This window comes from Podarcis bocagei (genome assembly GCF_964188305.1).
Source record: "Podarcis bocagei genome assembly, chromosome: 6".
Lineage (NCBI taxonomy): Eukaryota > Metazoa > Chordata > Lepidosauria > Squamata > Lacertidae > Podarcis > Podarcis bocagei.
The window spans coordinates 39540574-39554981 of NC_138130.1; the positions used below are offsets into that span (position 1 = coordinate 39540574).

Sequence of the window (14408 nt, forward strand, 5' to 3'; positions counted from 1 at the left end):
TTGTCATAAGCTTTCCTAAGCTTCATGAGATGAATGCTTTCCTACAGTATGTATATCCATCATGTAACAACTCCTGTTTTCTAGTCAATATGCTACCAAGAAAATAGCTAGAAAATCTTTTTCGGATATCGGTAGCAGGGAGAATACTTTGTATTTCTGAAATTCTTAACTTCCAAGGAAACTAAGGGGGGAAATCCCCACTTCTAGAGCATGTTCAAGCTCCAATTTCAGAGCAGTTCGAAAACAAGAAGCCTGCTCATTTTCATAAGGATACTGCTCTTATCGGTCCCTAATATTATCAGCAAAGTGGGATAACTCAGCACTAAATGGGGAAGAATTTGAGAAGCAATTTGGGGAGAGATGGACTCTGAATTACTCAGTGTGTCAGGGCCAGCCCTATCATTAGGCAGAGTGAAGTGGCTGCCTCAGGCAGCAAATTCAAAGGGGTCCTGGCGCGGAGCAATGGCAAGATGTTACAGTTGTGTATATATGTTGTATAATTAGAGTAGATCTTATTTTTTCTCCCCCTGTCGCCATCATCTTCTTTTCTCTTTTTATTAGCAGGGCCATAGTTTTGAAACGTAAGTGAGGCAGATAGCTTGGTATGTTTTGAAAGGGGGGGGGGGGGAATTCTTTTGTTCAAAGACTATCTCTTTTTTTAAACAGCAACAACAACCATGAACTAGCCTGCTTAATAACAATTCAGTAAGGAAAATTAACTTTAATTGAAGTCAACATAGGCATATTTACATCCGCTGTATATTCAATGTAATCACAACTCAGTCTGACAGTCTCTAAACATTGACTATCTAAACAACAATTTGCCATTCCCAAGTGCTGTCAGTAACTGTGAAAAGATGTAAAAACAAATCTTCATCTTGTGCATCATTAGGCATGTGTAGTGGTGACCTCTTTAAGCACAGGATCCTGCATCTCTGTGCAGTGAGATAAACAATGAGCACCATAGAAATAGATATTAGCTAGGAAGCTTTCATATCTTCAGCAGGCATAGGCAAACTCTGGCCCTCCAGATGTTTGGGACTACAATTCCCATCATCCCTAGCTAACAGGACCAGTGGTCAGGGATGATGGGAATTGTAGTCCCAAACATCTGGAGGGCCAGAGTTTGCCTATGCTGTACATTAATTAAAGGAGTCAAATGACTTATTTTCTTAAATAAAAGCAACATTAGAGGAGATAATTTGGAGTTGAAAAACTGCTGGGGGAGAAGGCAGTAACTAATGTGAAGACATTTGAAACCCCTAAGTAAGGAATGTTGCTTGGGACAGTGACACTGCCCCCCCTGCCCCCCAGGAATGGACTTAAGGATTGTCATGATGACTAGCTTTCTAACATAGAAGCACTTTGTGTGTCCCCCACCCTCCCTAAAGGAGAGGTCCTAAACTTGTGCTCCAGGAACCACTGGTGGTCAGCAGACTGGTGGTATGATGAAAGTTTGCAGAACAGTCAAAAACATATTCATTTGGTCCTGCTCTTTGATTTATTACAAAGATCAACTACTCAGAACAGAATCTACTCAGAATCAAAATCAGAGTCAGCCCATAATCCCAAAATAGTTTTTTTGTCGGAGGCAAAGGACAAGATCAGGGGTCAGCAAACTTTTTCAGCAGGAGGCCAGTCCACTGTCCCTCAGACCTTGTGGGGGGCCGGACTATATTTTTTTTGGGGGAAATATGAACAAATTCCTATGCTCCACAAATAACCCAGAGATGCGTTTAAAATAAAAGCACACGTTCTACTCATGTAAAAACACCAGGTAGACCCCACAATTAACCCAGAGATGCATTTTAAATAAAAGGACACATTCTACTCATGTAAAAACACACTGATTCGTTGGTCAGATTTAGCAGGCGATTGGGCCAGATCTGGCCCCCCCGGTCTTAGTTTGTCTACCCATGGACAAGATGGTGTCCTCCCCTCCTAATCCAGGCTGGATCAAAGAAGTGTTTCAGTTAAATGCATTGTAAACTTCATACAGAGAAATCCCGTTCTGGAGATATCTGCCACAACCTGAGGGCAGCAGGCTAGCTTAGGGAGTGTCATCAGGTCCCACGGCACACACAACTCAAATATATTGCCATTATTCTCTGCCATTCCCCCTCAAATTTGCTACTTCAGGTAGCCACTTTGCTCTGCCTAATGTTAGGGCCTACACTGACAACAAACATATCCATCACATTAGAAAGTCAAAACTGCTTTTTAAAATATGTGTTGCATACTACTTTGATTTGTAGAACAAAAAGAAGTTTATTAAGTGGTCTACTGAAACCCTCAACAATTTCCAAGTTGTCTCAAAACGTTTGAGAACTGCTGTCCTACAGCTTTGGCATATATGTTTTCAGTGGAAATCAATCCTTGTTCCTCAGGGAAGATCTCTAAACTCTGGGGGGCAAGCTGCTAAAATCTGCTAAAATGTGAGGAACTGTGAAAGACAGTACTTTGTACCATGCTGTGTATGATGCTGGAATGAACATTGTAAATGTTGTCGTGCTGTTTGTTATTCCTTCTTTATAAGGTGATCTGTACGTCCATATTAAAGCCATCTTTATCTGAAATGCAGTTATAGCAGATGATGCTAAACAAGAACAGAGAAGCATATTAAAGGTGTATTAATTTAAATGCACTTGAAATGTATATTTTTTTTTGTGTTCATCTGCAGCATAGTTTTCAGCATATCTTTTATTTCTTCCTTCATACAAGAACATTTTCAGTGGCAATCACTACTACTGTCATAGTTTTGAGTGCCTGAATCTATTTCATAATTGATACGACTGTAAATATTAATGGTCGGATCAAACCTGAAGATTACATGGAGAGAATATAACACATCAAAGCATGTGATGAAAGCAGATTTAGGAGTGAGTCCTCCTTGTTTTCCACAGAAACAATGCCATTTTTCAGTGTGTTATATCTTTAACTGTTTCTTTGCATCTCACCTCACGAGATGAGTTTTCTTTTACTGCTGCCATTTTTTTGTTTGCCTTAAATTTTCACTCCTCCTTTTTGAGCAGTGTATACTAAGATTGGAGTCCTTTTTTATATCAGATGGTGTCATAAACGGCTTTGTCACAAAGGTCAGCTTCTTAGCTTTCTGCACTAAACAGGCTTAAGATACAGTTTCCCCCTCCCTGCCAGTGTGGATTTTACAGAGCTATTGGGCAAAGTTATCAGGGCTGTTTTGTTCTGGATGCCATTGTGCAGTGGCAGTAAGACTAGCTCAGGATCCAGTAAATGGAAAGGTGGCTCAGTCCTTGCAGAATTTGAAATGCCCTGTTTCAGGACCTTCTGCTTGGTGCTGCTGGTAGTAGGGGGAGTTGCCACACTGATGGAGTGAGAATTTCATCAGTCCGTTGTTGTCAGCCAGTAGGAAACTGGTTTAACTGGAAGAGCTAGATGGAGGGACACCTTCATTCAACCCAGCCCCCCTTTCCCAGCTTGGCAGAAGTGGGACTTGGGTTGCTTTACCCAACTCCTCAGTCACAATGAAACATCTGAGTAAACATACCTAGGATTTTATTGATTTAAACTCATGCATATGCCAGTAAAATCTCAGAGCAGTTCGGAAATCACCTACCACAGCAACTGCCCTTAGAGGTTACTGCTTCTGATCGTGCAGTTAATATGCAGCAATCATGCCTAGAAGCCATTGATAGCCTTGACCTCCGTGAATTTGTTTAGTTCTCTTTTCAAGTCATCCAAGTTGACGGTCATCGCTACATCTTTGTGCTGGTGAATTCTGTAGTTTTAGCTATGCTTCCTTTTGACTGACCTCAGTCTGTGTTGGCCCATTTAGCTCAGTACTGTCAACACAGACTGGCAGCAGCTGTCCAGGGTTTCATGCAGGGGTATCTCCCAGCCCTACCTGGAAACGCCAGAGATTGAGCGTGGGATTTTCTGCATGCAAAGCAGTCAACAATAGCCTCTCTCCTAGAAGCTATGCCATTAATGTGTATGGAGACTTCTAGGGTACCACATGAGTAATTTTGCTTCTTTTAGTTCTAAGTACACAACAGCATTGTAAACACTGGCATACAACACAGAGAGTTGTTGTGCACATTTTACAGCCTCTGAGTGGTGCACTTGGGCGTTTGAAGGATTGCTTTCAAAGGAGATTATCACATAATCCTGCTACTGTTTATATCCAGCAATGGGAAATGCAAAATAAATCCCTGTAAAGTAACTAATAATTACGGATGTGAAGAGTGAAGATAAATTATGTTAGTGTTTAAATAATTTGTGCTGATTTTTTCTTTATTTAAAAAAGAAGACGATCAGGAGGGTATCCAGTTCGGCTCAGTTATTTTTGTCTTTCTCTGCTTTTCTTCTGCACTGAGCACATCCAGATTAAATTGACACTGCAGTTAAGATTTGGCCATATGTATTTTAGCAGCACCTTAGAAATGGCTCAATGCCGTAAGGACATAGGAAGAGTCTTCTGGATGTGGCAAATGACCCATCTAGTCAAGCATCCTTTTCTCACAGTGGCCAACTAGATGCCTGTGGGAAACCTACAGTGGGACCTGAGCTCAAGAGCACTCCCCCCACCGTTGAGATTTTTAGCAACCGTGACACCTTTTTTGAAGGGCAAAGGCTCTTTTGTGGAACCATGTTCCTACAGTGTGTACTCTGATGAATCTATTCATGATTTATTCATCCTTTCATTCTTCAGGAAATGGTCTAAGGTGACTAATACTTGGAAAGCATGATGGCACTCAATACGACATTGACTGGGGAAGAAGCTGAGTGGTTCTTACTTCACATTATGTATTTCCCCAAACCCAGTTTAGGTCTATTTCTTATCATGTGTGCACAACATGGAAGAGGTTCATACAACCTTCCCAAGTGTTGAAGGTGCCCATGAGTGGGTCTTGGGGGTCATACCAGCTACTCTGCCACTTATGGGGGTATATGCACAAGCCATGGATTGGCAGCTGTGTGAAAGGGTTGTAGGTGCACACTGGTCCTCCCTGAAGGAACCCTATTTATGTGCATTGTTATGTATATAAGGCCCCTTCACACAGTTCCCATTGTTAATATGCAAGGGTGGTTATATGAACCTCCCAAAAGAGTCTTCTTGAAACAGCCTCTCTTTAAGGTCACAGGTGAAAAGCTAGTTGGAATGTTCAATTTGGTCTGCCAAAATCAAAGTAAGTCTAGATTTTAATAAAACAAGGAGTCCGATGATTATTCAACAAAGTGCATCTAAACATTTAGGTCCTAAAGTGTGTTATGCTTGTGTTAGTTATTACTGGCTTATGTCACAATTCCACACATATAATAGGATTTAACATGAATTCACTTTGCACTCAGAAATACAGAAAAGTCACTGTTGGATTGAATGGATCAGGCTCATTTTGAAATACTAATGATTTTCATTTGTTTTTAGCCACAGAACCAAGTCTTCAGGCTGGCCTCCCCCTTCAGGAACCTGGACCTTGAACCAGGGATCTTCCTATGGATGGGAGATGACGGCAAACAGAGATGGGAGAGACTACTTCAAGTAGGTTGCTGCTTGATGAGTTTTGTATGCAGACTGAAGTGTAGAGTTTAAACCTAAGTATGCTATGTGCTAGCTGCAAATTTGTTAGCCAATAGGTTATATGTTAACATGAACTGTATACAGCATCTTCCACAAAGAGTCTTACATGTGTACTGTAAAAAACAACAACATCTCAGTGTTTGAAATCTGGATATTTAAAACATGTCAAACATATTTTCTGTTAGTCTGTTCATCTGAAGTTAGTGCATTCTCACCAATATAACACAGCTACTTTTCTTCCTATGTCCATTGTGCCTATGTCAGGTTGTTCCTGAGCAAATATGCAAGGCTTCAGACAAGGTGTAGGCTTGTTGAATTCATTAACCAAGCGTGCAGCATGTTACATTTTGGTTTTGCTGTTCTCCATTGTGTGCCTGAGTGCTCCTTGTTTTCAAATAAGCGTTTCTGATTTGAAGGTCCCGGGGTGCAGAGGTAATGTCTGAAATACAGTTAATTGGCCAAGGCCATATATTCAGCACTCTGAATGTAAAAGAGATCTCTACTCAAAGCATTCAGCTGAAAGGGGGAAAAGAAGAAGGTGTTCCAGAACAGGGACAATAAAAAAAGGAAGGAATGTGTGTTGTTTCATCTCCTTTTTGAGGTTTCTGTTCCTAGTGGCTGTACATTGAGGGACATACAAATGCTGGGGGAGTGGGGGAGGGGCGGCTGTACGTGCTTTGCTGCTGTACTTCTGCTTTGTCAGGTGCGTCAAAAGCCCAAACGTACCTTAATACCAATCCACTGAGAGTGAGCTCTAAGACTGCATGTGCATGATATATTTAAAGCTCATTTAAAGCGTATTCCTCCCCCTCCCCCCCCCAAAAAAGAATCCTGGACATTGTAGTTTACCCCTTACACAGCTACAAAGCCTTTGTGGCTTAGGGCCCTCGTATTTATGGGACCGCCTCTCCTGGTATGCCCCACAGAGGAGCTTAAGGTCCATGAATAATCACAGTTTAGAGGTCCCAGGCCCTAAGGAAGTCAGATTATCCTCCACCAGGGCCAGGGCCTTCTCAGTGATGGCTCCGACCTGGTGGAATGCTCTGTCCCATGAGACCAGGGCCCTGCAGGATTTAACTTCCTTCCACAGGGCCTGTAAGACAGAGCTCTTCCACCTGGCTTTCAATTTGAACTCAGCCTGATCTTTTATTCCCCTTCCTTCCCCTCTTCCCCTTTCTGTGAAGATTACCCACTCTGGGATCCCACAGCTAATTCTCCCCTGGTCTCCTCGCTGGCCCAAATAGGACTAATTTAGCCAGCTAGCCCTGGTGATCATCTACTGTTTATTGGGTGGATTTTCCCCCTAAATTGATTTTTGAATTCTGAATTTATTGTTATTCACAGTTTACCGTATTTTTCGCACCATAGGATGCACCGGACAATAGGACGCACTTTGTTTTAGAGAGGGGAGAACAAGAAAAAAAAAATTCTCCCCCTCTCTGCCCAGCGCCCCTTCAGCGAAGCGGCAGGAGGCGCTGCGCAGAGAGGGGGAAAACTTTCCCCCTCTTGTTTTCCCACTCTAAAACAAGGTGCCGTTTAAGGTGCGTTCAGGCGGCTACCTTGGAAGCCTGGAAAGCGAGAGGGGTCGGTGTGCACTGACCCCTCTCGCTCTCCAGGCTTCAGGTTCTTTTCGACCTGCTCTTTGGGGCTGGCAGGGGGGGAAAGCCCACCACCAGCCCCAAAGAGCAGGTCAGGGAGAAGCGGAAAGGTGCAGCGGAGAGGCTCCTGCCATAGCAGCGCGTCACCTCTCCAGCCGGGAGAGGGTCGCGGGGCTATGGCTTCTTTAGCCCCGCGCGCGCTCTCCCGGCTGGAGAGGTGACGCGCAGCTATAGAGGCTCCTGCCATAGCCGCGCGTCACCTCTCCAGCCGGGAGAGGGTCGCGGGGCTATGGCGTCTTCGCTCCATAGGACGCACACACATTTCCCCTTTATTTTTGAAGGGGGAAAGTGCGTCTTATAGAGCGAAAAATATGGTATACTGTATTTTATGCTGTTTTTTGTTGCATCAATTAAGTGTTTTAAATTTATTGTTAGCCGCCCTGAACCCTGTTTTCTGAACCGGGAAGGGCGGTGTATAAATAAAAATTTATTAGTATTAGTATTAGTATTAGTATTAGTATTAGTATTAGTATTAGTATTATTACAATGCCCAGAACCCTTAACAAGCTACAATTCCCAGGGTTCTTTTTTTGGGGGGGGGGGTGAATGTGCTTTGAGATATAAACAGAAGGATTGGGATAGATAAATGCTATTTATACCTCAGAGCAGTGGTAGGCGGTGCCCATTGAGACTGGTAGGGTAGAAGGGCAAGGAGACCAAAATGGGGTGGAACCAGAGCCAAAGGCTCCCACTGTCCTTGTGTAAGTAAGAAGGCAAGCAGGTGGAGGCTGAGGTGGGTCAGGCAGTGTCCCATTCAACCTAATGGACTAGCCTTCACTGCCCCAGAGCACTCTGAGCCTATGGGGAGGGGGGCATTCTCAGTTTCTGTTACCTCTTTTTTGACCAACAGGGTGAAATCCATAGGTTTTGTTGTAACCTGAGTTTAGCGTTAGCACTACATGGTGAAGTGTGCTCTATAGGTCTAAAAGGCTTGGGTCTGTTAGTGATGCTGCTGGGTTGTATTCAAGGATCCCATGAATGGGGTTCTACTCATGAGAAGGACACTTCCAGCATGTTTCCGTGTAAAGGTATAGGTAGTTTTCACTGGACCTCCCTCCTCTCTGTCACTAATTTCACCCCGCAGAAATATTCATCAGAGAGTTGGAATACCTTCTAGAACAGTAAGTAAGCCAGTGTAAGGGACTGCAGGGGTAAGTGGGAAATCATCTTTGCTCCATCTATTAGTGGGAGTGTCCAGAGGACTGAAAACCTCTTCTGAGAAGGAGTATATTGTTGCATGCCATCCCAGTCTCCGAGTGGTGTGAGATTCCAGGTGTTCCAGGTGCTTTCCCAGATTCAGTTTCCTCGGCATGAAGAACAGCAGAGACTGTTGTGTCTTTAGGATATATCGTTTATTTACACGTATATACAACTTAAGCCCACTGTAGATCAACTCATAGCTTTAATGACCCAAGAAGTTCTTGCTTCTCCTATGGCCACAGCCTTGGATTCCAGCAGATATCAAGCATGGCTCTGTCTCTCAGCTGCCTAGCCTGCTTCTAGCTCTCACATACAGTGGTGCCCCGCAAGACGAATGCCTCGCAAGACGGAAAACTCGCTAGACGAAAGAGTTTTCCATTTTGGAGGTGCTTCGCAAAATGAATTTCCTATGGGCTTGCTTCGCAAGACGAAAATGTATTGCGAGTTCCTGCAGGTTTTTTTTCCTCCCCCCTTTTTCTAAGACGCTAAGCCGCTTATCAGCTGATCCGATAAGCTGATAAGCCGCTAAAAGCCGCTAATAGCACTAATCCGCTAATCCGTCAATGGGCTTGCTTCGCAAGACAAAGAGAATCACAGAATGGATTCTTTTCGTCTTGCGAGGCACCACTGTACAACTCTGGCCTTTGTACTTCACACTAACAGCCAGGTGAGGGAAGGACCCCCACCCATTTGTTGTCTGCTATCTTAATGGCCCATATTTAGGGGTCATTATAAAGAAACTTGCCTGGCTATTCCAGCAATTGAACCCTTGTTGGATCCAGGAATAATAATAATAATAATAATAATAATAATAATAATAATAATAATAATAATAATAAGTTTGTTGTTGTTGTTGTTGTTGTTGTTTATACCCCGCCCATCTGGCTGGGCTTCCCTAGCCACTCTGGGTAGCTTCCAACAAAATATTAAAATACCATAATACATCAAACTTTAAAAGCTTCCCTAAACAGGGCTGCCTTCAGATGTCTTCTAAAAGTCTGGTAGTTGTTGTTCTCTTTGACATCTGGTGGGAGAGCATTCTACAGGGCGGGTGCCACTACTGAGAAGGCCCTCTGCCTGGTTCCCTGTAACTTGGCTTCTCGCAGCGAGGGAACCACCAGAAGGCCCTCGGCGCTGGACCTGTGTCCAGGCAGAACGATGGGGTGGAGACGCTCCTTCAGATATACTGGACCGAGGCCGTTTAGGAATTAGAAGGGACTCAGGCATACAGCCTACACCTGCCCCAAACTCACAACAGTATTATGAAAAGGGCACAGTGGTTTGTGACCAGTATTGGCAGTCTTCAGTATTGAGTCTGACATTTGGATTAAATTCTCTAGCCATGCAGATGAGTATGCAAAAGCTTCTATGTTGGGTACTGAAACTCTCAGACACAACAGCCTTCATTTCTCTGCACTGGGACTCACAGTGATAGAATTTAATTTCATATATAGCCCAAAGAACTGAATTATAATAAAGTAGTACATTTCTTACAATGCTTCCTTTTGCTCTTTAGTTGCATCTGCCTTGTATTTCTTTTAGCACCTTGAAGAAGCCATGCAATTACCCAAGCAGATGCAACCAAATGGGTTTTGTTTTGTTTTTCTTTATTGTGAATGCAGCTTTCCTTGGCTCTGAGAGAGCCAAACTCCATCATTTATATTATTAATGGCATGTCACTGGTAGGCGATGCTCCCTAACTACTAATAATACCTACAGTATTCAACACAGAGGCTCACAAACATACTCATCAATTTATGCTCCAAGATCAATAGTGAACAAATGAGAAGGTCAAGGTTTTTGACTCCCATCTACTTATAGTTTCCAGCTCTGAGGCTGTGTTGCTTTCATATATTTTATTGGGCATGCATTATACATTGCCTGCTTTTCCTAATATCAGGCCCAAATATTTATTCTGCTTGAATTTTTAAATATATTTTTGCTGCTTTTTGTCTTGCTCACAGAATCAGGGATACTCCCAGTTGTTACTTAACACCTGTAATCCTGAATATCCCTGAGGCTTGTTTACATGGGCAGTACAATTCTTTTAAAGACCCAGTGTTGTTCTGAATGATGTTTGAAGTGAATGTGCATCCTTTGCAAATACTTTGATTGTAAATAAACAAACAAATACTACAGGCTTAATAAGGAATGAACTTTCTATGCAGTAATTTTCTTAGAATACTTTATACCTTCAGTGCATATATATATATATAGAGAGAGAGAGAGAGATTGCTAAACAATGCTAAACAGTGCAGGTGGTGCTGTGGGTTAAACCACAGAGCCTAGGGCTTGCTGATCAGAAGGTCAGTTGTTCGAATCCCCGCAACAGGGTGAGCTCCCGTTGCTCGGTCCCTGCTCCTGCCTACCTAGCAGTTCGAAAGCACAAAGTGCAAGTAGATAAATAGGTACCACTCTGACGGGAAGGTAAACAGCATTTCCGTGTGCTCCTCTGGTTGGGCCAGTAAAGCGAGATAAGCACCGTAACCCCAAAGTCGTCCGCAACTGGACCTAACAGTCAGGGGTCCCTTTACCCTTTAAACATACTTTGTCCACATCATGTCAGTTACTGTGCCGATCTCTGCAAGCTAACAGTTAAGAATTTACAGGCTAGAAAAGTTAAACAAAAGCCTCACAGATGCAGTTTAGAAGATGCCTCTGTCTTGGTGAGATCAGAGCAACATGATTTATAGAAAACTTGGAAACTTTCCGTTCTGTGTCATTACATAATTCTGGGGAAATTCCAGAGATGCACAGTGCTTTCATATAACCTCAGCTCACTTCAAACAATATTTGTCAGTGGTGTCAGTAAACTCATACAGCTGTTGATCATTCAGTAATTCAGATGGGTGAATATAACTTCAAAGTGAATGTGGAGATTTAGAATATTTAATGAAAACCATATTGGACAGTATTCAATGAAATGCTTATGTTAGTACAAAGGATTTTGTCTGCTCATCAGAACTTACCCTCTCCTCTTCTGATGCACCCTGACCCCTCAAAATCTGCTCTGTGGACTCCCCACGGAGAGGGGGGTGGCATACAGGGAGAGGGTTCTGTCCCATTACCAGTGCTGAAATAAGATTAAGCTGCCAGCTGGCTTCAATATGAGGAATGCAGAAAGGGGTACCATCTTATCCTTTTCTCCAGGTGGCAAAATATCTCTGCTTGAGGAGCAGCTAATTTGCTGGCAATTAACCCATAAATTATCCAGGATGATAAGGAACTATTAGTGAGTTCTCTTTGGGTTTCGTCAGTCAATAAGCCACAAATGCACCTAACTTCATCCAACCCGTTTCATACAAAATGAAAGGAACTGAAGTGTTTCTCCTGTGTCTTAGGACTTCAGAGAATTTTTTTCTGACAAGGGAAGTAATTAGCTGGGATTACAAATAGGAACAAGGCAGACAAAAATGTAGATGTGCTTCCTTAGGGCTTAATCATTTTCCCATAATTAAAATCAAGGTTTGTGTTTTATTTTTGGACGCAGGAAATATGCACAGTAATAATGTTTGTGCCTCAATATAGTTCAGAAGAACAATAAAGCCACCTATCATGAAAATAAATGCATATGAGGAATCCAATAGTGTGTGTGTGTGTGTGTGTGTGTGTGTGTGTGAGAGAGAGAGAGAGAGAGAGAGAGAGAGAGAATTTGCTGTACATTATGCTACCTATATGTTTTGCTTGGAGTACGGCCTTATGCCCTATGAGGTGTGGTTAAGTCTATTGCCTTCATTGTTCTTAAGCACATATGCAAGTAGATTCAGCATTGTATCTATCAGGGTCAGTTTGCCTGTACATTCAGGTCACTGAAAGCTGATTTAAATGTGTGAGAAGCCTGGTGGAATCTGCCAAAAAGTATTACCTGTGTAAGTGACCCCCATACATCTGGCATTACAACTGAATTGCTCTTCTCCATATGCATGTAGCATCTGCATGCCTGCACAGTTCTTACTTGGACCAAACCTCACTGGTGCCAAAATACTGCATGCCTAATGCCAGTTCTTAAAGAAATGGGAATGCCTGATCACCTCATCTGTCTCCTGAGAAATCTCTGTGTGGGACAAGAAGCTACAGTTAGAACTGGATATGGAACAACTGATGGGTTCAAAATTGGGAAAGGAGTACGACAAGGCTGTATATTGGCTCCCTGCTTATTTAACTTATATGCAGAATTCATGATGTGAAAGGCTGGGCTGGATGACACTCAAATTAAGATTGCCGGAAGAAATATCAACAACCTCAGATATGTAGATGACACAACTTGGATGGCAGAAAGTGAGGAGGAATTAAAGAACCTCTTAATGAGGGTGAAAGAGGAGAGCGAAAAATATAGTCTGAAGCTCAACATCAAAAAAACGAAAATCATGGCCACTGGTCCCATCACCTTCTGGCAAATAGAAGGGGAAGAAATGGAGGCAGTGAGAGATTTTACTTTCTTGGGCTCCATGATCACTGCAGATGAAATTATGAAATCATGAAATTATTTAATCATGAAATTAAAATACGCCTGCTTCTTGGGGAAAAAGCAATGACAAACCTAGACAGCATCTTAAAAAGCAGAGACATCACCTTGCCAACAAAGGTCTGTATAGTTAAAGCTATGGTTTTCCCAGTAGTGATGTATGGAAGTGAGAGCTGGACCATAAAGAAGGCTGATCGGCAAAGAATTGATGCTCTTGAATTATGGTGCTGGAGGAGACTCTTGAGAGTCCCATGGACTGCAAGAAGATCAAACCTATCCATTCTTAAGGAAATCAGCCCTGAGTGCTCACTGGAAGGACAGATCGTGAAGCTGAGACTCCAATACTTAGGCCACCTCATGAGAAGAGAAGACTCCCTGGAAAAGACCCTGATGTTGGGAAAGAATGAGGGCACAAGGAGAAGGGGACGACAGAGGACGAGATAGTTGGACAGTGTTCTTGAAGCTACCAGCATGAGTTTGACCAAACTGAGAGAGGCAATGGAAGACAGGAGTGCCTGGCGTGCTCTGGTCCATGGGGTCATGAAGAGTCGGACACAACTAAACAACAACAAAAAAATGTTGGCACATGACATTTTGAAGCCTTTTGAAGTTATACCTGCAGTATAGAGGGAGATGAGCAACAGAATCTAGGGGGCTGTGATGTTGGGGTTTTGGAAAACTGGCAGGAACCCTGTTTCTCTCCTGGGTGTTCTGGTATGTCAGCTGTCTCCTTTCCTGCTGATATCATCATTTCTCCTGCTTTGATGTTCCTTGGGCTAATGCAGAGGGGTGCGGTGTGTGTGTGCAGATATAAACATGCAAACCATGAATAAATAACAGAGGTGCAAGTGTGTCTATCTGCGTGTTAGCAATAAAAATGTGAGAAAGCTGGCAGATATAAGGGACTGTTGCAGCAGCTGTAGGAGGGGGAAGGGGCGACTGGAGCTCTAAACTTGCCATGATCCAAGATGAGAAAGATCCCATCGTGAAAGCAGCTGGGAGTCTGGGGGAGAACCATTCTGTTGGATGCCATAATGTGTGATGCATGGAAAAGTCTTGCAGTAACCAGTTTGCCAAGACACAGGAAACCTGGAGGTAACATTTTTGGGGAAGAGGAAGATAAGGAGAGCCCCTATAAGAGCCTGCTTTGCTTATTGTGTCCACAAAATCGCTAATGTGATCCTTCCTTCCTTCCTTCCTTCCTTCCTTCCTTCCTTCCTTCCTTCCTTCCTTCCTTCCTATCTTTCTTTCTGTAAGCTACCAGGCTGTGATTCTGCAAAAAGCAAATAACACTTGAATTGGTCACGGTGGACTATATATATTTCTGTCAGTCTTAGTTGTGTTCTGTTTTGTTATCCTAGAATCTTAGTGATTTGCCCCTAGAAAACATAACTATATTAAGTGACCCCAATGAAGGGAAGCCATTATTTTACATAAAATAAATTTGAGCTACAGGTAATTTCCAATGCACGTTTGGACCAATGGATTTGTACAATAACATTTCTCAAGTCAGTGCATGCTCTGA

The 14408-nt window shown here is 42.9% G+C and overlaps 1 protein-coding gene across 4 annotated transcripts in view; it reads left to right on the forward strand.

Annotated features, from left to right (window-relative positions):
- The window catches only part of FRMPD4 (FERM and PDZ domain containing 4), a 204125-nt gene that overhangs the window by 120772 nt on the left and 68945 nt on the right, over window positions 1-14408 (forward strand). For all 4 annotated transcript variants that reach the window (XM_081196990.1, XM_081196987.1, XM_081196988.1 and 1 more), the window contains exon 2: window positions 5408-5521. In XM_081196990.1, coding sequence (XP_081053116.1) covers window positions 5408-5521 — 114 coding nt within the window. The remainder of the gene's footprint in view (window positions 1-5407; window positions 5522-14408) is intronic.